The sequence below is a fragment of the Lepidochelys olivacea genome (assembly GCF_965140295.1).
Source record: "Lepidochelys olivacea isolate rLepOli2 genome assembly, chromosome: 27".
In the NCBI taxonomy this organism is placed as follows: domain Eukaryota; kingdom Metazoa; phylum Chordata; order Testudines; family Cheloniidae; genus Lepidochelys; species Lepidochelys olivacea.
In genome coordinates, this window is record NC_140437.1 from 9,318,615 (window position 1) to 9,344,305 (window position 25,691).

Here is a 25,691-nt window from a genome sequence, read left to right on the forward strand (position 1 = left end):
TCAGACTAGATGATCACAGTGATCCCTTCTGGCCTTAGGATCTGTGAAACTATGAATTCTCCTCTCCTTCCTCACTGTTTGCTGCAAAAGTGAAGCCACTTCCTCCCACCTTGTTAGTATCACCTCAAATGTCTGAAATGAGCAAGAAAATTGAGTGGATGCTTGCAAAATAAGTGCATTGTTAGGGTCTGGACCAACAGTGGTGCTGTAAGTTTTCTTTCCCCTTAATAAGGGGATGTCTCTCTCTAATGACTTGGCCTCACCCATGCTGAGAACAAAAGTCCTAAACTCATTCCCATCTCCCCAGAGACACACGTGGGGAGTGTGCTTTCAAGAAACTGTACACCCTGGTTTCCTAGGATGTTTAATACTTTCTGAATTGTATGAATAAGCGTCCATTTGAATGTGGAATACTGAGAGCTGTGCCAAGATCATTATATCTAAATCGCTTAATGTAGAACCCAAAGTAAAATCTCTGTTGCTAATGCCCAGAGTCTTGCCTTTCAGACATGCATGTAGAGAGTACAGAATTCACAAAGAACTGGATCATCCTCGAATAGTTAAACTCTATGACTACTTCTCGCTGGATACTGACTCGTAAGTGATGTGTTGATGTATCTTTGCACTGTATTTGCCAAGTTCCCCACAAAGCGTTTGGTCAAAAGCCTTCCAGCAAAGCTTCATGATCCTGCAGTCAGGGTGGATCAGTACTTTACACAGTGGCTGTTGTCACCACTGAGTATCATTTGGACATTAGCTTAGAAGTCAGAAAAGGATTATCCATTTATATGGATAATGAACACCCACAATTGCATAATAGGGGATAAAAATGTATAAGGGACCCTCATGCTTCACAGAATAAGGCAGCCATGAAGGGTGTGTCTGTATGGCTACACAGTGCATGGCAAGCTTGGGTGCAAAGCTGCAGCACTCCAGCCTGCTGTGCTCAAATTGTCCATGTGGACCCTGGTGCTGCACATAAGTTTCTTGGTGCACTTTGCTAACTGCTCTCTGAAACAGTAGTATGCAAAAGACATTAACGAACTTCTAGTGCGCTGCAGCAGGGAACGCAGTAGATCTACGCCCCAGTTTGTCACGTGCTAACTGACCATGTTGAGGCCTATCAGTTAGGGCTTGTGTGGCCCTATGGGCAGACGGTTATGTAGTTGTCTAAATTATGGGGTTTATTACACCTTCTCTGAAGGTTTAGTGCTGCATCCTGTAGCCTAGACACACCATTAGTCTGATCTGTTATGGCATTTGTTCCTGTGTTCTTACACCCATTATTCAGTAGATCTTAGTTCTAGCACAAACCTATGCCCAAGTGAGGGGCTACAGGTGATGTCCATAATGAAAACACATGTACAAGAAGACTAGCTATTTTTAATGCATTCATGTTGCTTTGCCTAGAAAATCAGTTTTGCTCTGATAAAAGTAGATTTCAGATTTGGCTGTACGTAGATCCAAACCTGTTTCCTGTATGTCTGTGATGGAGGCATCTAAATATGTACAAGTTTGATGGGGAATGACCTAGTTGAGGAGATTTACACGGAAGAGTAAATACAAAATATTACCGTTTCTCTCAGGGAACTTAATTTTGGTGTTTGTTCTCTTGCCTTCAGATTTTGTACAGTGTTAGAATACTGTGAGGGAAATGATCTGGACTTCTACCTGAAACAGCACAAGTTAATGTCCGAAAAAGAGGCACGATCCATTATCATGCAGATTGTGAATGCTTTAAAATACTTAAATGAAATCAAACCGCCCATCATACACTATGACCTTAAACCAGGTATGTTATGAAGCAGAATGGCATGTGTTTACCCTCTTACCTCTTGTTAGCAACCTCTCCAGACCACTAAGGAACAGTTCCAATTGGCCAAAGCCAGGGATAGGACCAGGTCTATTGGTACCCATTCCAAAACCTGGGTGCTTACCTTGCAGCATAGAAGGGACTGAAATGCTTGGTTTTGCTCTGTAAATGGGTATTGGCTCCTGGAGTTGCAGCATTAAGAGGGAGTAAAATTCCAGAAAGGAGCCTTCCTGTTCTGGACAAGCCCTTGTGCCATCATGTGTCAGGACTTGGTTTCTGTGACCTGGTTGTCCTTTGCTTTCCTGTGCCTCATCTTCCTTCATATAGATGCCCAATAATGGCCGGCACATTCCTCACTCTTGTTCTTTCCTTTGTGATGCTCAGTAAATGGCACCAAAAACTAGGAAAAACTTGCTCAAAACTTGTTACTTTTATGGGTCCTCATAGCAATACATAGAGGTTAGATGGTGTTCTTGGAAGTCTGACCTTCCAGACTCACCGATGCCCAGCAAATCAGAAGTGTCCTCCCCAAATGTCGTCAGACAGTTCCCATCTGATAGACCATGCAGCTGAGAGAGCAGAGCTTCCTTGCTTGCCTTATCTGTTTGGGGTTGGATATGCTGGTAACACCTGTTTTTTACCCCAATAAAAGTTTTCTCTACTGGCGAGAGTTCACTGGCATTGTATATCCTAGATCGGTGTGGTTTCTTGTACTGATTCAGTAGATGGTGCAATTGCACCAATTTATATTTTGTTGCCCTGTTTCTGTTCTTACGCTTCCCAAACCACTGTTTACTGGTGTCTGGTTGAACATGCTGCAGGGCTCTCCCAGCTGATCTACAGACACTGTGTAATTCTGCTTCTTCAAAAGTTAATAGCTTTGAAGCAGATTTTACAGCTTAATCTGATGGAAAGTTATGTGCTGCTGTTTCATTTAATCCGTAGCAATAGCTGATTCTTAAATGGATCTGGCCTAAGAATTGGCTATTTTTCCATGGTTCTGCAAATCGCTAGGGGGCACTATGTCATAGAGGAGAGAATTTCTGGCTGCTAAGAAGCCAGGGCAAATTAGGACTTCTGGATGGAATGAGTCACAGCTGTGTATATGTCTGTCATCCACTCTCCTTTCCCTGACCTACCCTCCCAACTCAACCAGTCTCCCTTATTGTTTTGACCTCTCCCTCAAGCCAGGAACCACTAAGGAGAAACTAATTGCATTGGAAAGCCAGGGTCTAAAGCCAAAAATGGGGAGGCAGGTGGGAGGTCAGAGACCCATTTGAGGATGGGGAGCATAGGTGCAGGACTTGGTGTGTTCTAGGTGCCAGGGCTCCTCTCAGGAGGACTTCACTGAGTCCTCAAACATCTTCTCCAGCCTAAAGGCTGCTTTAGCTGGCTGCATTTTGCAGGTCATGGTGCCTTTGTACAATGTGTCCATAATTTAATACCCCGTGCACTCCACTGCAGTTCTGGTGCTGCTTTTCCCTCTCCTCTTTCCATAATAGATATGTCTCTCAAAAGCTATTTTCCCTTCTTTTAGGTAACATTCTTCTAGTCAATGGTACAGCATGTGGAGAGATAAAGATCACAGATTTTGGGCTTTCCAAGATCATGGATGACGACAGCTACAACTCCGTTGATGGCATGGAGCTGACATCGCAGGGGGCCGGTACTTATTGGTAAGTATTCTATGTGGCTGATACCAACTGAGGGTTCTAGAAAACTTGCAAATAACCATTAAAATCCTGATGCTCCAGACTTGGAGTTTACTTTGAATTCACTTTCCTTGTTGTCAGTCTGTGTGTGGTGTCCATTGTACTACAGTGTAGCTCTGTAAAGCACTTTGAGATCCTTAAGGATGCTCTCAAACTAGTTGCACACAGTGTTTCTAGGCTGCCGGCCTTTTCATCTTCAATGGGTTAGTATTTATATCTTTAGATAGCACCTCTTATTCAAAGGGCCTGACAGGACAACTATAAACTGCATGTACAACTACTGCTGAAATGCAACCAACTCTGGGGTGGAACTTGGCAGCTGTTTAATAGCATGTATTACCATGTAATTTAGGGTAGGAAGTGAAGAATCCCATACCCGCTTGAAAATGAAGGTAGACTTAGGAAGGCAGGAAGAATTTTCCAGTTGGAATTTAATCACCATCCTAGCGGTAACAGTCTGACCTTGATAAAAAGTGCAATAGTGCTTTCAGTGCTAGGCGTGCCCAGGACTCCAGTTTCAAATTTCACATGAAAGACCGTATCTCCAGCAGTACAATGGCCCTAGCACCACCTTGTGGTATTGCATCAGTCCTGACTCAGAGGTTTGGACCTACAGTAAAAGCCGCTGAGTCCAAAGAAGTTGCATTTACAATGTCACTATTCACAGTGGTTAGCATAAACATTGTTCATGTCACCATAATTTTTTGCAGGCATCTGTTATAATCTCATGTGTTCTATGGGTTTGTTCTCCTCAAATTCACTCCAAGCTGAGTCTCTAACAAGGACACAGCATCTAAGATTGCACTTTCAGAAATGTGTATTTTGGCTGGATGTTTCCATTGTGAAATTATTGTTAAAAGGACAATAAATACTAGATTCTAAATGAATGGGGAAAAGAAACCTTTGTTTTCTCAGCATGTGTGACTGGAGTTAAACTCTGCTCTGGTGGGGGGGAAGCATTCACTGCAACAGAGACTTTGCACAAAGGATGGACAATATGATGATGATTTGGGGTATTTATGGATTTTCTCCATCCTTATGCTGGGAATTTGTGGACTTAATGTGCACAAACGCATAGCTGAGGGGTAAAATCCCACCACATGACAAAGAGCCGGCCTTCCTCTTGAAACCAAAATGGCTGTGGGGTAAAGAAGCAGGTCACAAGTGAAAAGTGATTAGCTTGGTCTGTCTGTGATTAGCCTGGTCCCCAGTGGGCGTGCTTTGTGCATCACACCGTAGGGCATGATTGGCAGCCAGTTCTGTAGAGGTAATCAAGTGGATAGGTGCATTGGCAAACCTGTGCAGGGGAAGCTGCCAGTCTCCCTGCCTGTGGCCAGCCAGTTCTGTTCACATGTTTCTAACTGTTTCAAATCACTGAACTCTCAGGCAGTTGCAGTGGTTCAGATGGGAGCACACTATGCAGCAGGTTCAGGTGCAGCCTCAGGGTTCACTTGTCAGTGAATCAGGAATTCATTCTTAGGACCCTTCTATACTGGGGTGTATGTTAGCTGCACTGGTGCAAGCCCCGCTGCGGGTGCACCCTGCTGGTATACAGCAGAGTTCACACTGTGTGCCTGCATTAGAGGGTTGTGCTGGCATGGCTACATCAGTGTGTTCCACTGGTGCAAACTTCCCTTCTCTGGACAAGCTATCCAGGCTGTCACTAAACTCTTTCCTTGCCAGCTATGCCAGGAGTTTGTGAGGCCAGGATGTTGTCTGTAGTGGTGGAGAAAAGCCTGAGATAAAAGGGAAGGTGTTGAAATCCAAGAAGTCCACTTACAAGACCTTTGTCAATAGGGTCCCTATTGAAAGCCTTTAAGTGACCTTCCCAAAGTCACACAGGAATTCTGTGGCAGAGTGGGGAACTGAACTCCAATCTCCTGAGTTCCAGGCTAGTGCCCTAACCACTGGGCAATCCTGCCTCTCCCATTGCAACAAAGTGACTGAATAAATCTGGATGTGCTATTGATGACCCTTTGTCCCTTCCTTCCAATCAGGTATTTGCCACCTGAGTGTTTTGTGGTTGGAAAAGAACCTCCAAAGATTTCAAATAAAGTTGACGTCTGGTCAGTGGGTGTCATCTTCTACCAGTGTCTTTATGGCAGAAAGGTGAGGAAGGAAGCTAAACTGCCTCATGCAGAGGTTTATGATGTCTTTGGAGGGGAAGAGTTGGAAGACTGGGGATAGAAAATAATTGTGCTAATGATAAAGAGCCTGAATGTTTTTTAAGGTAGTCCAGAAAAACCTAACTAACGAGAACACTTCCTGTTATTCCATTGGCTTTGATAAGCTTTTGGTAACTGAACATTCCACATGCAAAGTTTGATGGACGTGCCGCTTTTGTACCGTGTCTTAAGTCAGTGGTTCTCAACCAGGGGAACGCCTACCCCGGGGGTATGCAGAAGTCTTCCAGGAGGTGCATCAACTCCTCTAGATATTTGCCTAGTTTTACAACAGGCTATATAAAAGCACTAGAGAAATCAGTACAAACTAAAATTTCATACAATGACTTGTTTATACTGCTCTATATATTACACACTGAAATGTAAGTACAATATTTATATTCCAATTTACTTTATAATTATATGGTAAAAATGAGAATGTAAGCAGTTTTTCAGTAATAGTGTGCTGTGATACTCTTTTTTATGTCTCTTTTTGTCAGCAAGTGGATTTATGTGAAGTGAAACTTGGGGGTACATGAGACAAACCAGACTCCTGAAAGGGGTATAGTAGTCTGGAAAGTTTGAGAGCCGCTACCTTAAGTCACACAGACACAACAGGCCAAGTGCAGCACTGGCAAAGCTGGAGGAACTCTTGACAATTTTGTTGGGAGATGGCCCTCTTGCATCAAGGCTGAAACTGCAGATCTATGAGCACATGGAGTTTCCTCCATTTTCTGAACTGGGGACACACTCTGGAGACAGTCACAACTCAGCCCCTTTGAATTTAAAACAACTGTGACAGAGCAGTCTGCTAAGCCAAACAGACAGGGGACCTGCAGTACCTTCATGGCACTCCTCAGCGGCTTCCCTAGAAAGATACTGAATTAGATCACTTCCCACCACAAACAGTAGCATTGTTTTAGGCTTCAGAAGACACACTGTCAACTTAACAATTGTCCCTCTTGTTTCGTAGCCGTTTGGCCACAACCAGTCACAACAAGACATTCTGCAGGAGAACACAATCCTTAAAGCTACTGAGGTGCAGTTCCCTCCAAAGCCAGTAGTCACACCAGAAGCAAAGGTAAAATCTCTCTGCAGCAGGTGTGTGTCACTACCCGACACACTGAATGGCCTGGGGTTTTTAAAAAACTCATTGTGGTTAGCTAACACAGTAGTTAATCCATGAATCTCACAATGGTCTGAGCCTCTACTCTGAAATAAAGTGCCTTCCCTGGATCCACAAGAGCCAGTCAGCTCTCCATAATGAATCGAGTTTGCAGCTTGCTGTCGTTTTATAATCTCAGGTCTCGCCCATAGACACTGAACACCCTTAGGCATTTTTTTGGAGTGATTTGCTCGGTGTCGTTGGCCCAAATTCCCCTTATTCTCTGCACTGTGCAGCTGTTGTCTGCCTGGTAGCAGCCCTCTTACCCCAGGGATGTCTGAATTTCATTGCTGCATAACTTGTTCAGTGGTTCAGGATCCTTTGGATAAGAGAGACTTACAAATGACAGACTTGTCTGTCCCTGTCAGAGCGGACTCCTGGCTTGTGAGAGATTTGCACATGCGCAGGATACAGTGTGCCTAAATTGTCCATGGTGCACTGGTCAGCAGGTTGCAATTTAACAACGGCCGTCAGTGATCACACTGATGTCACTGTCAACACATGGAATGATCTCTGGTTTGGAATGTGGTAGCAGGGAGAGGTACCCAGCAGAGAGTCTTGTGCTTCCCTCATCACCACTGAGCAATTATCCTGTTTGTTTAATTCTTTAATGTGCATATTCACCAAGGAATGACTGAAACTTGGCTAATATCGAGAGAAAAGAACAAGCTTGTTACACAAATAGGTCACTCCTAGCATGTTGTACTGGGAGATGGGAGACCTCAGTTCAAAGTGGGACTCTGCGTGGGTGTGTATTCTGAACTGTTCGGGTTTCATAGAATCATAGAATATCAGGGTTGGAAGGGACCTCAGGAGGTCATCTAGTCCAACCCCCTGCTCAAAGCAGGACCAATCCCAAACTAAATCATCCCAGCCAGGACTTCGTCAAGCCTGACCTTAAAAACCTCAAAGGAAGGAGATTCCACCACCTCCCTAGGGTAACGCATTCCAGTGCTTCACCACGCTCCTAGTGAAAAAGTTTTTCCTAATATCCAACCTAAACCCTCCCCCACTGCAACTTGAGTCCATTACTTCTTGTTTCGGTGGGAGGCAGGCTTGCTTCCTCCCACTCAAGGAACCATCCTGGTGCTGTGTGCGCTGAAGTCACCCACCCGGGAGATGGACTTCTCACTGTAAAGCATCATTTGAGTTTAATTTAAAGTGGCCATCTACAGCTTTGTATTATGAACACACACTACAGCAAAACCCCCGCAGCACTCAAGTAATTATTCAAAAAGGAACCCTGCACCCACAAAAGCTCTGCACCCTTCATCTTCCTGGGAAACCTCAGACCTTCTCCAGAATCCAACCAAACTGATGATGAAATTGTGTCTAATTCTGACTCTAGGGCTTGCATAGTAAAGCAAGCGGTCAATTGGCATCATCCACACTGAATTCCTGTCACCCCCACAGATGGTTCCTCCCTCCCCAAAGCTAGGCATGAAACAAAATTTTGGGGGCGGGAGTTGTCGCTGTCCATGTGGTCACTTAATAAAGAATGTCAGTTCCCATAGTTACTAGTCTGGCACAATTCACCAAGAAGTATTTATAAATAAAACTCCCCCTAACTCCTTTAGTCTCCTAACATTTGTTTGCCTTTTGGGCGTTCACAGGCATTTATCAGACGGTGCCTGGCCTACCGAAAGGAGGACCGGATAGATGTTCAGCAGCTAGCCTGTGACCCATACTTGCTGCCTCACATCCGCAAATCTGTATCCACGAGCAGCCCAGCTGGAGCTGCAATTGCATCAACCTCTGGATCATCCAATAACAGCTCTTCAAACTGAGAGAGACTAATAGGCCAAAAACTGCTTGAGAAACCGACACAGACTTTCAGAAACAGCTTTGGAATAGAGGAATCCGCAAGGGTCTCAAGAAACCTGTACCAGGTGCTTTTTTTCTCTTGCTTTTTTTTCCATCCATAGAGCATGACAACATCAATTCTCATCAAGGAAACCTTCAGCATCTTAGGCAAAGCCACGCGGATAGGAGGAACTTGAGGTTTATTCAGTAAATGACCACAGAGGATGGCTGCTCTGAGCGAGGGGGAAAAATATGGTTCCATGTACTGTGAACTTCTGAACACGCAGGCTTGGGGAATCCATGATGCACTGTGTGCTTCAGAGGAAGAATGTGGACTTTGGGGAAAAAGACTGGGCTAGTCCAGTGTTGATATTTAAACATTGTTCTTTCTTTTCATAAAGTCTAGGTAACATCTCCTGAAAAAGCTAGAAGCACCAAGGTTCAGCTGGGGATGGTATGACTCTTTGCCCTTTGGAGGGGAAAAAAGTTGATCCTGCCTGTTCATGGCACTAGAGTTAGTGTTTTACCCCTGATTAATTTCAGTTTTTTAAAGAAAAAGTAACAAATTTTTTTTTCTGAAGAAAAGTTTTCTGGTCATAAAGTGAAACCCGTATTAGCAGGTACGTGGCAATGTTAACTCCACTGATGGTGCAGCTTTCCACTTCTTTGACACGGCTTCTTCCTTGTGATTCCCCCTTCTTACGAGGGGGGGCGAGAGAGAATACACAAGCCGGGGAGAAGAGGCCTCTGTCAATCTCTTGCTATCAGATTAGCATGCCGTTTGGAGCCTTGTTGGGTTTTCCTGCGGCTGCTTCACCACTCACACACTTGACGGTTGTCCCTTTTTAATTTATTTGAAGTGCTGGGCTTTTAAAATAAAGATTGTTCTGTCCATGTGATGCTCCCCAGTCCTATGAGTACAGTATCTGTTGACTAGTCAAGACAGATGGGAGGGGAGTTCAGAAGGAAAGCTCAGTCCCTCTGACGTGGGCTCACACAGTATTGTACATTTTGTTGTTAAACTTATTAAAACCTAAAGTTGAAGACTCATAAGCTCTCCTCAGTTAGGTGATTTACTATGGAAACCGCTTTCTCCCTTGCTTACCATTTTTCTTTTAAACTCACTGATTTTTAACTCTGTCGATGCCTCAAACAGATGAAAAACCCAGGGGAGGCATGTTCTAAAAATGAACAGGCTTCCCGATTATTTTTGTAATCTGTTTGAGGTGACCTCCAAATTGGGGCAGAGGTGTCCAGCTGTGGAATGGGAGCCTGTTGTCCCCATCCTGCCCCTTTTTCCCCCAAAGGAAGACTGAAAATCAAAAAAGTACAGCGCTTGGACATGTGGCAGCCAGGTTGGAATGTTCCTTACATGTGTGGCAAGAGGTTTTTAGCCAGAAATATTTAAAAATGCAGCATCCAATAAAAAGATCTGTATTGGGAGGGGGGAAACTGAGCAGTGTGTTACCACAACTTTAGGGTGTTGTAAAAAGTGTGTGTGGTGTAACCTTACTCATGCACAAAACTTCCCTTGTTTGTTGTGGATTGTTCTCTCCCTCTCTCTCTGCACAGCGCTTTCTGGATTCCTTCTCACACTATCATAGTGCGTTTGTTCTCTTTGGCGTTCGGTGCCTGAATGGAGTTCTCGTAGCTATCTGTGTTCTCCAGAGTGTGGCTTTTGCGAGAACTGCCACTTGTTTGCCTTACTGTAAGCCATCCTGCAAAAATGGCCGGGTTAGCCCATTCAGCAGCCAAGGAGTAGTTGGTTGAAATGCGAAGTAGTCTGTTGAAATTACACTGACAGTCTGGGGAAGTACAGAATTCTGCTACAGCTTTGATTTTCTTTTCTTTTTTTAATGACTCTTGGGCTTCAGTCTGATGCATTCATCTGCAGCTGCATTAGGGTGGTGTTGAAACTCTTGTTTTTAAATAAAACTACATCTTTGAATCCTCAGCCACAGTCTTAGCCCTTTCCATTCCTGCTGTTCTCTTAGAAACAAGCTATTTAGTTAGCAGCACTTTGACATCATGTTCAGCCTCCATCAGGGAAGTCAGATCTGACATCTCATCCTGTCTGCTGAAGTTGGTTATTTGGCCTCCATCCGTAGAGGGGAGAATTCTAAAAGGGTTCTTTGTATCCCAGTCTGGTTGTTTCTTGGACATAGAGTGTGTTCTATCTCTGTGGGTGTGATTAGTTTTGTGTCGGATGCATTTATTCCTGCTGTGTGACACCTGAACAGGGCAGTGTTAGCCTTTTCTGGTGCTACTTGCTGTATCCAGTAAAGAACCCTGGTAGAATTCTAGCTGCCACACTTTTTGTTGTTAATATGGGTTTCACTTCAAGTAACAGGACCTTATTGCCACATGTGTTCATTTACTTAAAAAGAAAAAAAAAAAGTGTCTGAAGAATTTGTAACTTAAACCAGGCCGGACTGTTTTGGCTCTACCCAGCAGACGAGACATGGATATTAAAATAAGTTTTAAGAAACCGAATTGCTTGACTCTTTTGATCTTGCTGTTGGTCAGTGCTAGCTTGGACTTCTTTCTGCCCTCATCATACAGGGGTTGTATTAATATATTACGGGGGGTGGGGGAAGGGATTATATTCTCAGTGCCAGTTGGTTCCATTCACACCAGCGGGAAGTAACCAGCCATAGTTGCCAATACCAAACTGAGGCACTTGTGAGATTTGCCTATTTATTGGCATTCCTAGCTTACACAGCAACTGATCCTCGGGATCTGGAACACCAGGATAAAATGTCAGACCCTGTCTTCTCCCAAACCATTTTATACTTCTAACTGCAACTGCTACATTGCTAAGCCAGTGTGACAGACAGAACCCACACACACACCTTATGTCCACTGATGAAAAGTCTCACCAAAAATGGGGTCAGAATTACTTTGTAGCTTGGAGGGACAAGGGTTGTGGTGGCTTGACATGGAACAAGTGACGACCAGAGAGCGCGTAAGAGCCCATTCATAAGGATCCTGAAGAACTCTGCCTTTTGGATTAGTAAGTGCTGGGCTTGTCCACCTTAAAGTACAATGGAAAACCAACAAATAAAATACCTAGGCAACTACAGACGTCGTCTAAGCACATATCTGGATGAGCTGCCACGGTATCAACTCACCTTCCCAGCTCTGCTTCATGAGGACTTGGTGCCACTCGTCCACCAGAAAGAAGCAGATTTCTTCAGATGAGAACGTGATACAGCCAAGAACTCATTCATTCTGCAGTGAACCCAGCCTATATTCTGTCTCCCCTTCACTGGAAGTTGAAGTAGATTTCCATTTGAGCATTGCACACGGAACGGCAGCTCCTGTTACGTAAGGTCAGTCGATTTTACGCAGTCCCCATGTCTTCAGTTTGCTGACCCATACCTACATTTTCAAAGCTGATTGGGCCAGCAATGCAGTTCTGACAGTGGGGCAGTATCCATATTGGATCCATTCATGTAGGACTTGTGTAGTCCATATATCTATACAGCAGGCTCGTGCATTATGCTTAAAACCAAAGAGGGTGTTCACTAACTTAGGGGTCCGGACTCTTAATTGGTTTGTCTCATAAGTTGAATAGGACCCACATGCCATGTAATAAGAGTCACTGCTACAGAAGGTTAAGTCCTAACCCTGTCCCTGTTTAGATGACACTCCAGCAGGATCTGAGTGCAGGGTGTGGTGCACAAGAGCATATTCACATGCACTCTAGGAGACTTCATGTTTGCTGTTGCTCATTATTTTTATTACGGCAGCACCTACAGCTGACCCATGAATCATAGAATATCAGGGTTGGAAGGGACCTCAGGAGGTCATCTAGTCCAACCCCCTGCTCAAAGCAGGACCAATCCCCAACTAAATCATCCCAGCCAGGGCTTTGTCAAGCCTGACCTTAAAAACCTCTAAGGAAGGAGATTCTACCACCTCCCTAGGTAACGCATTCCAGTGTTTCACCACCCTCCTAGTGAAAAAGTTTTTCCTAATATCCAACCTAGACCTCCCCCACTGCAACTTGAGACCATTAGTCCTCGTTCTGTCATCTGCTACCACTGAGAACAGTGTAGAGCCATCCTCTTTGGAACCCCCTTTGTTGAAAGCAGCTATCAAATCCCCCCTCATTCTTCTCTTCCGCAGACAAAACAATCCCAGTTCCCTCAGCCTCTCCTCATAAGTCATGTTCCAGTCCCCTAACCATTTTTGTTGCCCTCTGCTGGACTCTCTCCAATTTATCCACATCCTTCTTGAAGTGTGGGGCCCAAAACTGGACACAGTACTCCAGATGAGGCCTCACCAATGTCGAATAGAGGGGAACGATCACGTCCCTCGATCTGCTCGCTATGCCCCTACTTATACATCCCAAAATGCCATTGGCCTTCTTGGCAACAAGGGCACACTGCTGACTCATATCCAGCTTCTCGTCCACTGTCACCCCTAGGTCCTCTTCTGCAGAACTGCTGCCGAGCCATTCGGTCCCTAGTCTGTAGCAGTGCATGGGATGCTTCCGTCCTAAGTGCGGGACCCTGCACTTGTCCTTGTTGAACCTCATCAGATTTCTTTTGGCCCAATCCTCTAATTTGTCTAGGTCCCTCTGTATCCTATCCCTACCCTCCAGTTTATCTACCTCTCCTCCCAGTTCAGTGTCATCCGCAAACTTGCTGAGGGTGCAATCCACACCATCCTCCAGATCACTTATGATGATGATGAACAAAACCGGCCCGAGGACCGACCCTTGGGGCACTCCACTTGATACCAGCTGCCAACTAGACATGGAGCCATTGATCACTACCCGTTGAGCCCAACGATCTAGCCAACTTTCTATCCACCTTATAGTCGGTTCATCCAGCCCATACTTCTTTAACTTGCTGGCAAGAACACTGTGGGAGACCATGTCAAAAACTTTGCTAAAGTCAAGGAACAACACTACCACTGCTTTCCCCTCATCCACAGAGCCAGTATTAGTCAGGCATTACTTGCCCTTGGTGAATCCATGCTAACTGTTCCTGATCACTTTCCTCTCCTCTAAGTGCTTCAAAATTGATTCCTTGAGGACCTGCTCCATGATTCTTCCAGGGACTGAGGTGAGGCTGACTGGCCTGTAGTTCCCAGGATTCTCTTCCTTCCCTTTTTTAAAGATGGGCACTACATTAGCCTTTTTCCAGTTGTCCGGGACCTCCTCCAATCGCCATGAGTTTTCAAAGATAATGGCCAATGGCTATGCAATCACATCCGCCAACTCCTTTAGCATTCTCGGATGCAGCGCATCCAGCCCCATGGACTTGTGCTCGTCCAGCTTTTCTAAATAGTCCAGAACCACTTCTTTCTCCACAGAGGGCTGGTCACCTCCTCCCCATGCTGTGCTGCCCAGTGCAGTAGTCTAGGAGCTGGCCTTGTTCGTGAAGACAGAGGCAAAAAAAGCATTGAGTACATTAGCTTTTTCCACATCCTCTGTCACTAGGTTGCCTCCCTCATTCAGGAAGGGGCCCACACTTTCCTTGACTTTCTTCTTGTTGCTAACATACTTGAAGAAACCCTTCTTCTTACTCTTAACATCTCTTGCTAGCTGCACCTCCAGGTATGATTTGGCCTTCCTGATTTCACTCCTGCATGCCCAAGCAATATTTTTATACTCTTCCCTGGTCATTTGTCCAATTTTCCACTTCTTGTAAGCTTCTTTTTTGTGTTCAAGATCAGCAAGGATTTCACTGTTAAGCCAAGCTGGTCGCCTGCCATATTTACTATTCTTTCTACACATCGGGATGGTTTGTCCCTGTAACCTCAATAAGGATTCTTTAAAATACAGCCAGCTCTCCTAACAAGAAGGGTTTCTTCAGGTATGTTGGCAACAAGAAGAAAGCCAAGGAATGTGTGGGCCCCTTACTGAATGAGGGAGGCAACCTAGTGACAGAGGATGTGGAAAAAGCTAATGTACTCAATGCTTTTTTTGCCTCTGTTTTCACTAACAAGGTCAGCTCCCAGACTGCTGCGCTGGGCATCACAAAATGCGGAAGAGATGGCCAGCCCTCTGTGGAGATAGAGGCGGTTAGGGACTATTTAGAAAAGCTGGACGTGCACAAGTCCATGGGGCCGGACGAGTTGCATCCGAGAGTGCTGAAGGAATTGGCGGCTGTGATTGCAGAGCCACTGGCCATTATCTTTGAAAACTCGTGGCGAACCGGGGAAGTCCCGGATGACTGGAAAAAGGCTAATGTAGTGCCAATCTTTAAAAAAGGGAAGAAGGAAGATCCTGGGAACTACAGGCCAGTCAGCCTCACCTCAGTCCCTGGAAAAATCATGGAGCAGGTCCTCAAAGAATCAATCCTGAAGCACTTGCATGAGAGGAAAGTGATCAGGAACAGCCAGCATGGATTCACCAAGGGAAGGTCATGCCTGACTAATCTAATCGCCTTTTATGATGAGATTACTGGTTCTGTGGATGAAGGGAAAGCGGTGGATGTATTGTTTCTTGACTTTAGCAAAGCTTTTGACACGGTCTCCCATAGTATTCTTGTCAGCAAGTTAAGGAAGTATGGGCTGGATGAATGCACTATAAGGTGGGTAGAAAGCTGGCTAGATTTGGGACACGGACCCTCTTCCTATGCTTGTCCAGCGTTTACTACAATGGGATCCTGACCATGTCAGGTAAGTGGGGAAGTGGAATACCGGGAGGAAGCAGGAGCGCGTGAGAGGGGAGGGCTCCTGCCTCATACTGAGAAAGAGGGACGATCAGCGAGTTATCTCAAGTGCCTATACACAAATGCAAGAAGCCTGGGAAACAAGCAGGGAGAACTGGAAGTCCTGGCATAGTCAAGGAATTATGATGTGACTGGAATAACAGAGACTTGGTGGGATAACTCACATGACTGGAGTACTGTCATGGATGGATATAAACTGTTCAGAAAGGACAGGCAGGGCAGAAAAGGTGGGGGAGTTGCACTGTATGTAAGGGAGCAGTATGACTCCTCAGAGCTCAAGTATGAAACTGCAGAAAAACCTGAGTGTCTCTGGATTAAGTTTAGAAGTGTGAGCAACAAGGGTGATGTCGTGGTGTGAGTCTGCTATAGACCACCGGACCAGGGGGATGAAGTGGACGAGGCTTTCTTCCGGCAACTCACAGAAGTTACTAGATTGCAGGCCCTGGTTCTCATGGGAGACTTCAATCACCCTGATATCTGCTGGGAGAGCAATACAGCAGTGCATAGACAATCCAGGAAGTTTTTGGAAAGCATAGGGGACAATTTCCTGGTGCAAGTGCTGGAGGAACCAACTAGGGGCAGAGCTCTTCTTGACCTGCTGCTCACAAACCGGGAAGAATTAGTAGGGGAAGCTAAAGTGGATGGGAACCTGGGAGGCAGTGACCATGAGATGGTTGAGTTCAGGATCCTGACATAGGGAAGAAAGGAGAGCAGCAGAATACGGACCCTGGACTTCAGAAAAGCAGTCTTTGACTCCCTCAGGGAACTGATGGGCAGGATCCCCTGGGAGAATAACATGAGGGGGAAAGGAGTCCAGGAATCATAGAATCATAGAATATCAGGGTTGGAAGGGACCCCAGAAGGTCATCTAGTCCAACCCCCTGCTCAAAGCAGGACCAATTCCCAGTTAAATCATCCCAGCCAGGGCTTTGTCAAGCCTGACCTTAAAAACCTCTAAGGAAGGAGATTCTACCACCTCCCTAGGTAACGCATTCCAGTGTTTCACCACCCTCTTAGTGAAAAAGTTTTTCCTAATATCCAATCTAAACCTCCCCCACTGCAACTTGAGACCATTAGTCCTCGTTCTGTCATCTGCTACCATTGAGAACAGTCTAGAGCCATCCTCTAGGGAAAAACCAAGGGAAGGCGAAAGGACGCGTAATCCCCATTTTAAAGGTGGGAAATGGAGGCACAGAATGAGCCTAGACTCTGATACCGTTCTTTTCAGCTGTAGATCTCAAATCACTGTATGAAGATCAGTATCATCCCCATTCATGAACTCCATTAGGCTCCTTGGAAAAAATCCCAGCTGAAGTGATCTGCCCAAGGGTCTTGGTCTTAGTGGAAGAGGTAGGAGAATGAATCCAAGCCAGTGCCTGACCCCCATCCTCTTCCTCCTATGTGTGCGCACCCAGGCCAGCAGTGTCACTACAATGCAGTGATGCCATTTTATACAAAAGATGAACGTTTGATTTGTTCCTTGAAACCAATTTTCTGTCAAATCTGCTTCCATGCCTGCCTCCGCAGTGCTGAGAGTTCTGGTCCAGATCAGCACTGAGTGACTAGCAAGCTGTTCATAGAATCACGGGGCAGAGTACAGGAAGGTCAGGCTATTGCCGCAATTATGCTATACAGAGGTGAGCAGCTAAGCAAACACCATGAGCTATTTAGCCTTTCCTTAAAAGGAGAATGCCCAGAAAAGGGGTATCTTGGAAAGGAAGCGGCTAATGTTTCCACCTGGCCTGGACAAGACCAGTGTTTGGGATGGACCTTTCTCACAACCATGTACCAAACGTGTGTTTGTAGTGGGGAGAAGAAACCCATCCATTTCAGTTAATGGCCTTGGTAAGTAACACACAGCTCAGCGGCACGTCGAATCAGTGGAAGTGGACCTATGCTGCTCCAGCTACTCTCGCACTCACCCCTTCAATTGTTTTTTCAGACAGCCTTGCTCCTTTGCCACTACACTGTCAGTAATCTGGAAGTCTTCTCTATTTTGCTTCCTGACAAACTTGCCTTCTGACCTTCAAACCTTTCTTTTCTCCTGCTCCCAGCTGTACCTGTGAGGAGGAGTTCTTCGAGTGCTTGTTCATGTCCATTCCAGTCAGGTGAGTGCATGTGCACGGCAGCTGGAAGATTTTTCCCTTGGCAGCATCTGTTGCGTGGGTGCACCCTGGAATCATGCCTTCATGGCGCTCAACCAGCCACCCCCTCAGTTCCTTCTTACCGCCAGTAACAGTTAGCTGGAACTTCCCATAGCTCTTGCTTAGCAAGCGCCTCTGTCCATTTTGTCTGTTTATCGTTCTTCTGTAGTTAGTAGTAGTAGTTCTATAGTTATAGTGTGTTGGGGGTTCCCCCCTTCCGACTCCCTGGAGCCGGGGCTCATAAAGTGAGGTCTGCGCTAAGCACATGCCAAAGAGTGACCCATACGCCACATGTTTAAGCTGCCTAGGTAAAGGTCACCAAAAGGACTGTTGCAGAATCTGCCGCAAGTTTCACCCCAGAACTTTGAGCCGCTGCTTCCGCTCTTCCAGAGTTCTGCTCATGGAGGCAGCTCTCCACACCCACTCAGACCCGGGATCGGGGGATCCTGCGCCTAGCACCACCACCTCGGTATGGAACACCCCAACACTGTCCTGTCATCCTGGGACCTGGTGCCGAGAAAGGACTCTTTGCAAGACTCTCGGCACCGTCATGGCCCCGCCGGCGTCTACTCGGCAGGTAGGCACCAGTCTAAATCGCTGGTACCTCAGAAGAAAAAGAAACCAGAGAGGGATCGTTCTCCCCCAGCCAAGTCTAAAGAGCCGACGACTGAGAGACTCCAGTTGGGCCTCAGCACCTCGTCGCCTGTAAGGGTCGTGTCGACTCCTGCCCCAATGGGGCAGTTGAGTCCGGGCCCAACCCGCTCGCTGGAACCTAGGAGTCGGCAGCTGCAGCTCCCATTGACCCCGGAGGCATTTGAGGCAACTCAGGACTTATTACGCCTCACGGTGCTGTTCTCACCTCCAATACCTCCTGCGGCACCAACAGCGACTCCTACAGTCCCGGCATGGGTGTCTTCTGTCCCGGCACCGAGGGGCACGGCACCATCTGGGTCATCAACAGCCCAGGATCCTCAGGATTCACGTGACCCCTTAGGCGCTGACAGAAGGGAACAGACACCCTTTATGGGGGCTTGTCAAGGTTCTGGAAAGACGTGTCCAAACAGCTCTTCCCCAGTAACCAGTATTTGTTCGGTGGTGGTAGCGGCCAATCCAAGGACAAAGGGTGGAATATTTTGTACCTTGGGGAAGTTTTGACCTAAGCTGGCTGGTAAAGAGAAGCTTAGGAGGTTTTTCATGCAGGTCCCCACATCTGTACCCTAGCGTTCAGAGTGGGGAAGGAACCTTGACAGGGCTTCTTCCTCTTCCTCACCAGGTAAGGCATTGGCGGGCACCACTATAGCCCCAGCCCTGGAGGACAACAGGGTGTTGCAGCAGTTGCTGCGGCGAGTTGCCCAGGGCCCGGGTATTCAGGCAGGGGAACTAGCAGAGGACGCAGATTACGTGGTGGATATCCTCACACCCTCCAGACCTGCATGCATTACCCTGACTCTTATCAAGACCACATCGGACACGACCAAAACTTTGACAGACCCCGCCCTCGTTGCCTCCCACAGCTAAGCGTGACGAAAGGCGCTATTTTGTGCCATCTAGGGGCTATAAGTGTCTATATTTGCACCCACTGCCTGCTTCCTTTGTCGTGGACACTGCTAATCAGCGCAAGCAGCAAGGTTACCAGAGACTCTCCCCTAAGAACAGGGAGGTGGAAGGTCTATTCTACGGGCGGTTGCAGTTCCACATTTCAAATCAGCCGTCCGTTGTCAGTAGGTACCGCTATAATACAAGCGGGGCAAAGGCAAAATTTGCAGAGTTGCTGCTGCAAGACTCCCGTGCTCTGTGTTGGTCGAGGAGGGTAAGCTCATCTTCTCTGCAGGCGGTGCTGGACGGAGCTGATGCGGCCATGAGGGTGGTGGCTACAGGGGTGGCCATGAGGAGGGGTGCCTGGCTCTAGGTCTCTGGTCTCCCTTATGAGGTCCACAGACAATACAGGAGCTTCCCTTTGAGGGTGGAACTCTGTTTTCTGAGAAGATGGATAAAAAACTTCACAGCCTGAAGGCCTCCAGAGCCACCCTCAAATCCTTGGGCCTTCACACCCCCACCACGCAGCAGAAACATTTCAGGCTGCAATCTCCGCCACGGTTCTTCCAACAACAGAACCATTGGGTGCTCCATACAGTAGAGAGGGGATACTCCATCCAATCCTATGCCCTCCCACCCTTCCCCCTTTTCCCTGTCAGTCTTCAGGGACCCCTTTCACAAGCAACTCCTTGTACAAGAGGTGCACTCGCTCCTCTCTGTAGGGGCAATGGAAGAGATTCCTCCAGAGCAGAAGGGCAAGGTCTATTCCCAGTATTTTCTAACACCGAAAGCCAAAGGTAGCATCAGGCCCATCCTAGACCTGCAGGAGCTCAACAGGTTCATGAAGAAACTCAAATTCCGCATGGTCTCCTTGGCTTCCATCATCCCTTCCTTGGATCCAGGGAACTGGTATGCCCCCTCAATTTGAAGGACGCGTATTTTCATATTGCAATCATTCCATCCCACAGAAGGTACCTCAGGCTTGTGGTGAACAGCCACTATCAGTTCACAGCCCTCCCGTTTGGTCTGTCAAGTGTTCACCAAGTGCATGGCAGTCGTGGCCGCGTTCCTGCGCAGGCGGCAGGTACAGGTGTTCCCATACCTTGACGACTGGCTCATCAAGGGCCACTCCAAGGCTCAAGTGGAGGCGCAAGTAAACTTCATAAGAACAGCGTTCGATGAACTGGGCCTTCTCCTCAACGTGGGGAAATTGGATAGAGTTCATAAGGGCAGTATTGGACTCGTCACAGGCCAGGGCATACCTCCTGGAAACCTGTTGTGTCGCATGGCGAAACCTCGAAGCGCCAGCAGTTTTATTCCTTCCTGAATCACAGCCCGGGCTCCATCGCGGATGTGTTCCTCCTCCCATGGGGAGGCCATCTCCTCTATGCATTCCCGCCCATCCCTCTCGTTCACAAGGTGCTCCTCAAGATATGGAGGGAAGACGCGTCAGTGATATTAATAAAAAGAAAAGGAGTTCTTGTGGCACCTTAGAGACAAATTTATTTGAGCGTAAGCTTTCGTGAGCTACAGCCCACTTCATTGGATACATTCATTGGAAAATACAGTGGGGAGATTTATATACACAGAGAACATGAAACAATGGGTGTTACCATACACACTGTAACCAGAATGATCAGGTAAGGTGAGCTATTACCAGCAGGAGAGCGGGGGGGAAAAAACCTTTTGTAGTGATAATCAAGGTGGGCCATTTCCAGCAGTTGACAAGAACATCTGAGGAACAGTGGGAGGTGTAGGGGGGGGGAATAAACATGGAGAAATAGTTCTACTTTGTGTAATGACCCATCCATTCCCAGTCTCTATTCAAGCCTAAGTTAATTGTATCCAGTTTGCAAATTAATTCCAATTCAGCAGTCTCTCGTTGGAGTCTGTTTTTGAAGATTTTTTGTTGAAGAATTGCAACTTTTAGGTCTGTAATCGAGTGACCAAAGAGATTGAAGTGTTCTCTGACTGGTTTTTGAATGCTATAATTTTTTACATCTGATTTGTGTCCATTTATTCTTTTACGTAGAGACTGTCCAGTTTGACCAATGTACAGGGCAGAGGGGCATTGCTGGCACATGATGGCATATATCACATTGGAAGATGTGCAGGTGAACGAGCCTCTGATAGTGTGGCTGATGTGATTAGGCCCTGTGATGGTATCCCCTGAATAGATATGTGGACACAGTTGGCAACGGGCTTTGTTGCAAGGATAGGTTCCTGGGTTAGTGGTTCTGGTGTGTGGTCTGTGGTTGCTGGTGAGTATTTGCTTCAGGTTGGGGGGCTGTCTGTAAGCAAGGCTGGCCCCGCCAACACTGGTACGCGTCTCTCCTGTAAATGTTCGTGGAAGCCCCAGTCACCTTGCTGCTAATCCCGGACTTAATAAACTCAGGATCACAGCCATCTCCAGCACCCGAACCTCGAGTCGTTGCACCTCACGGCGTGGGAGCTCTCCTGCTTCAACCCCATGGAGCTCTCCTGCTTGGACCTGGTTAGACAAGTCCTCCTTGGCAGTAGGAAACCCACTTGGCAAGGTAGGGAGCTCTGGTGGAGGAAGAGATTCTCAATCTGGTCGCCGCAGCATCATTTGTCCCCGACGCTCGCCTCTATACCACTTTTATATTGGACTACCTTCTCCACCTCAAGCAGCAGGGACTATCCATGTCATCAATAAGGGTTCACTTGGCCATCATCTCTACCTTCCATCCAGGTGCAGCGGGCCGGTCGGTCTTTGCTAACCCTATGGTCAGCCGTTTTCTGGCTATATCCTCATGTCTGGGACCTCAATCTGGTCTTTTTCAGACTGATGGGGCTGCCCTTTGAACCACTGGCGACATGCTCCCTGCTCGCGCTCTCGTATAAGGTGGCATTTCTGGTAGCTATAACCTCAGCCAGGTAGGTATCTGAGCTCAAGGCCCTAACACCGGAGCCTCCTTACACAGTGTTCTATATGGACAAGGTTCAGCTCAGGCCACATCCAGCTTTCCTCCCTAAGATTGTCTCCCATGTCCACATCAACCAGGACATCTTCCTCCCAGTGTTCTATCCTAAGCCACACTCAAGTGGCAGGGAGAGGCTTTACTCATTGGATGTCCGCGAGCACTAGCCTTCTACATCGAGAGAACAAAAGCGTTCAGAAAGTCCATTCGACTGTTTGTGGCCGTGGCAGACAGGATGAAAGGTCTTCGTCTCCTCTCAACAAATTTTGTCGTGGATCACGTCCTGCATCCGGGAGCGCTACACCCCAGCAGGAGTACCTGCTCCTCTGCTCACGGCGCACTCCACCAGGGTGCAGGCTTCTTCAGCAGCGTTCCTGGCATAAGTTTCCACCCAGGAAATATGCAGAGCGGCAATGTGGTCCTCCATACATACTTTCACTGTGCATTATGCAGTTACCCAACAGGCCAGAGATGATGCAGCCTTCAGTAAAGCAGTGCTCCAATCAGTGGATAACTCCAACCCTGCCTCCATAACTTCGGCTTGGGAGTCACCTGATTGGAATAGACATGAACAAGCACTTGAAAAAAGTTACTCGCCTTCTCGTAACTGTTCTTCGAGATGTGGTGTTCATGTGCATTCCAATACCCATCCTCCTGCCTCTCTGTCAGAGTAGCCGGCAAGAAGGAACTGAGAGGGTGGTGGGTCAGCAGGGCCCTATATTGGGCGGCACGAAGACGTGACTCCAGGAGGCGCCCATGCTGGCCCGACGGATGCTGCAAGGGGAAAAATCTTCTGCCTGCCATGCACGTCCGCAAGCACGCACCTGATTGGAATGGACGTTAACAACACATTTAGAAGAACAACAGTTATGAGAAGGTGAGTAACCGTTTTTTCCTCTGGACTGTTATTACTCAACACTGTGGGCGCCATTTTCAAACATGGGCATCTGAACACCATGTACAAACCTCTGCATGCTCAGATGAGTACTGTGGTCTATGTATGTCCACCTTTCATGCTCAAGTACAGATATAAGCCTTTAGCTGCAGGCTTTGGATACTCTGGCTCCTAGGTTTGCAGACAGTTTCCCAAAGCACAAAGCAGAGGGCTAGTTGGGATCAAATCTAGACCTGTCTGTGCATGGTCACTAGCCACCTGCGGGTAACTCTTCATTCAGCCTTCAAAGTGTCTAACAATTTTGCCTGCTAGGTGACAGGTAAAAGACTATCCTTGCAGGCCCCTGCTATATTCCTTGAGGTCCAAAAAGCAGGGCAGGTGGATGGAGGTTCTAATTCCTAAAGCAGAATAAGCACTGAAGATCAGGGGGGTACAAAGTTAAAGGGTGGTCTTCTCCCCAGCTCCACTCTCGCTCTTCCAGTGCGAGGCAACTTGCAATATTGTGCAGCTCTTCCAAAGGTGGTTCTCTCTCCCCTCCCTCCTGTTCTTTGATCCGTGGTGATGTGGTTAACCCTAGGGTGACATTTAAATGGAAGTCACCCAGCGCTGTAAGCTGCCCCTATTCCTCTCAGTAGATTGACAACTCTAGAGCGTAATGACCATTTCAGGCGGTCATCAGGCAGAAAAATCCTTGGCTGTAACAGAGGATGTAAAACGTAAAGATGGCTGTCCAATCTGGGACTAAAAAGGCAAATGCAGAAACTCACTACTGTGCGATTCAGGGGGAGACAGGGAGCCTTGATGGCCTTCTGCTCCGTCCTCCACTGTCTGGAGTGAGGCTCCTATCTCGGTTCCCACCCCTGATCATGTAAAATCCTGGTTCAAACAGTAATGGTGAATCCAGGCCAAAGTAGCAGTGGCCAAAAGTTATTACCAGTTTGCAAGCTCTTTGGCCGAGCATATCCCTACAGCCGCTCCTGAGCGAGGAACAAAATCACAGCACCCTGCTTAGCCTTATTCTTAGTCACAGTACAGAAGTGCCTAGACCCCAATTGAGATCAAGGGCCCCATTGTGCTGGGTGCACATACACAGTAACTGAGATGGGGGATGTTGTGGTAGGTGCTGTACACATGGAGGGTGGGATGCAATCAGCGCTGGCCTGACTGCTCCCCCTGAAGTCAATGGTGAAAATCCCTTTTGCTTCACTGGGAGCAGAATTAGGCCAATGCTTAGCACTTTCGAAAACTCTACCTGTAGTGGGAGCCCATCCTTGCCCCCAAAGAGTTTCCTGGGAGGTGAAACCGAGGCACAAAGAGGGGACGTGACTTGCCCAAGGTCACCAAGTAGACCAGTGGCAGAGCTGGGAATAAAACCCAGGTCGCCTGCCTTCTAGTCCAGAGCCTCTACGCACTGGACCCCGCCACCTCTCCAAGCATTGATTATTTAGCATTGTTGTTAGACTGATTTGAATGGGCTCTGGTGCCTGAACAGCATCCTCAGCTAGGTCAAAGCCTCCTCTCTGTCCCTCCACGTCAGAGGACAGGTGCCTCAATGGAGAGGAGGTAGGTCCAGGAGGGAGAAGCAGGGGCTGCAGCCACCTATACTATCCCTGCTCTATGGATACCTGGTTGACTGCTGTCCGTCCAGCTTATTTAATTAGTGCTTGAGTCAGACACGGAAAGGGTTGTGGAGACGGTTAAGAAATATTTCTTATATTTTGTTTGAATTCCTCTCTGCCCCTCTTCCAGGCCCTTTTGGAGATCTATGTCTGATGTCCAGGGAGGAAAATGATGGTTTACAGACTCTGAGGAAAGGGTCCCACCCCTCTGGCAGTCCCTGGCCTAGTCAGCCCCCGCACCCCTCTGAATGTGATGGAAGGGCAGGCATCTCTGTGTTGGCCCGCGCTGATGGCTGGAGAGCACTGGAATTCCTCGCTGCAGCTCTGAGTGAGCCCATCTGTTTTTAATAAATTATTTGAAGCATGAACTCGGCCGACTTTTAAGGGCTGCAGGAGAATGAATATCCTGTTAGAAAACAGCAGGGGGGAAAAGCCCCAAGAGCCACACTGGGGGGCCAAACAGGCCCAGTCCCACACAAAGGGGGACCCTGTCTGACTGTCCCTGCCATGCTGGGCCCTCAGAACCAGCAATTCAACTGCAGGGGGAAGGAAATGCCAGCGGCTGGAAGGGCGCCTGGAGCTCAAATCCCCCAGCTGGAAGCAGAGTTACCAGACAGCAGCAGCATTAACCCTAAATCCCTGGGAACCACAGGAGTTTCCATCTGCCTGGGAGTGGCCACCCCCTCAGGTAGGAGGCCACTGGGACCTAGGCCGGAACATCTAGCCCTGCCTGGCTGACGCCACTTAGCTGCAGGAGATGGAAGAGGTTGGCTCTGCGCTGTGTGTGGTGACAGACTATGCTATGCCCCCCTTGGACAGCGGGGGTTCTGGGAGCTAGGACAGAATCCAGCCAGGTGTTCTCCTGGGGTGCAGGGGGCCAAGTGATGGGGAGAAGATCACACCTTTGTTGGGCAGACTGCCGCCTTCCAGAGCCTGAGAAGGCCTCGGCTACCAATGGCTGGGCCAGATGTTGTGATGAGCTTTAGCCGCAGAGAATGAGGGTTAAAACGTTGGACGCAGAAGGACAAGCTCTCGCCCCAGCTGCGGACAGAGTGTAGGACAGCACTGCTCTCCTAAGCTGAGGGAACTCTTCCTTTGTGTTTTGCTCCCCTGGGCAGAGAGATGATGGCTCCTGACTGTCCCCACCCCATTTATGTCCCTCTCAGGTCAGCGCTACGCACAAGCCCTGCGACGGGGGAGAGCAGTGATGG

At 47.7% G+C, this 25,691-nt stretch overlaps 1 protein-coding gene across 6 annotated transcripts in view; it reads left to right on the forward strand.

Moving 5' to 3' along the window:
• Positions 1-11,143, forward strand: part of TLK2 (tousled like kinase 2) — a 54,460-nt gene extending 43,317 nt beyond the window's left edge. For all 6 annotated transcript variants that reach the window (XM_084615521.1, XM_084615522.1, XM_084615525.1 and 3 more), the window contains 6 exons: positions 508-597; positions 1,623-1,792; positions 3,351-3,489; positions 5,523-5,634; positions 6,661-6,768; positions 8,466-11,143. In XM_084615521.1, the coding sequence (XP_084471647.1) occupies positions 508-597; positions 1,623-1,792; positions 3,351-3,489; positions 5,523-5,634; positions 6,661-6,768; positions 8,466-8,639 (793 nt within the window). In that variant the 3' untranslated portion in view covers positions 8,640-11,143. The remainder of the gene's footprint in view (positions 1-507; positions 598-1,622; positions 1,793-3,350; positions 3,490-5,522; positions 5,635-6,660; positions 6,769-8,465) is intronic.
• Positions 11,144-25,691: the final 14,548 nt, after the last annotated feature.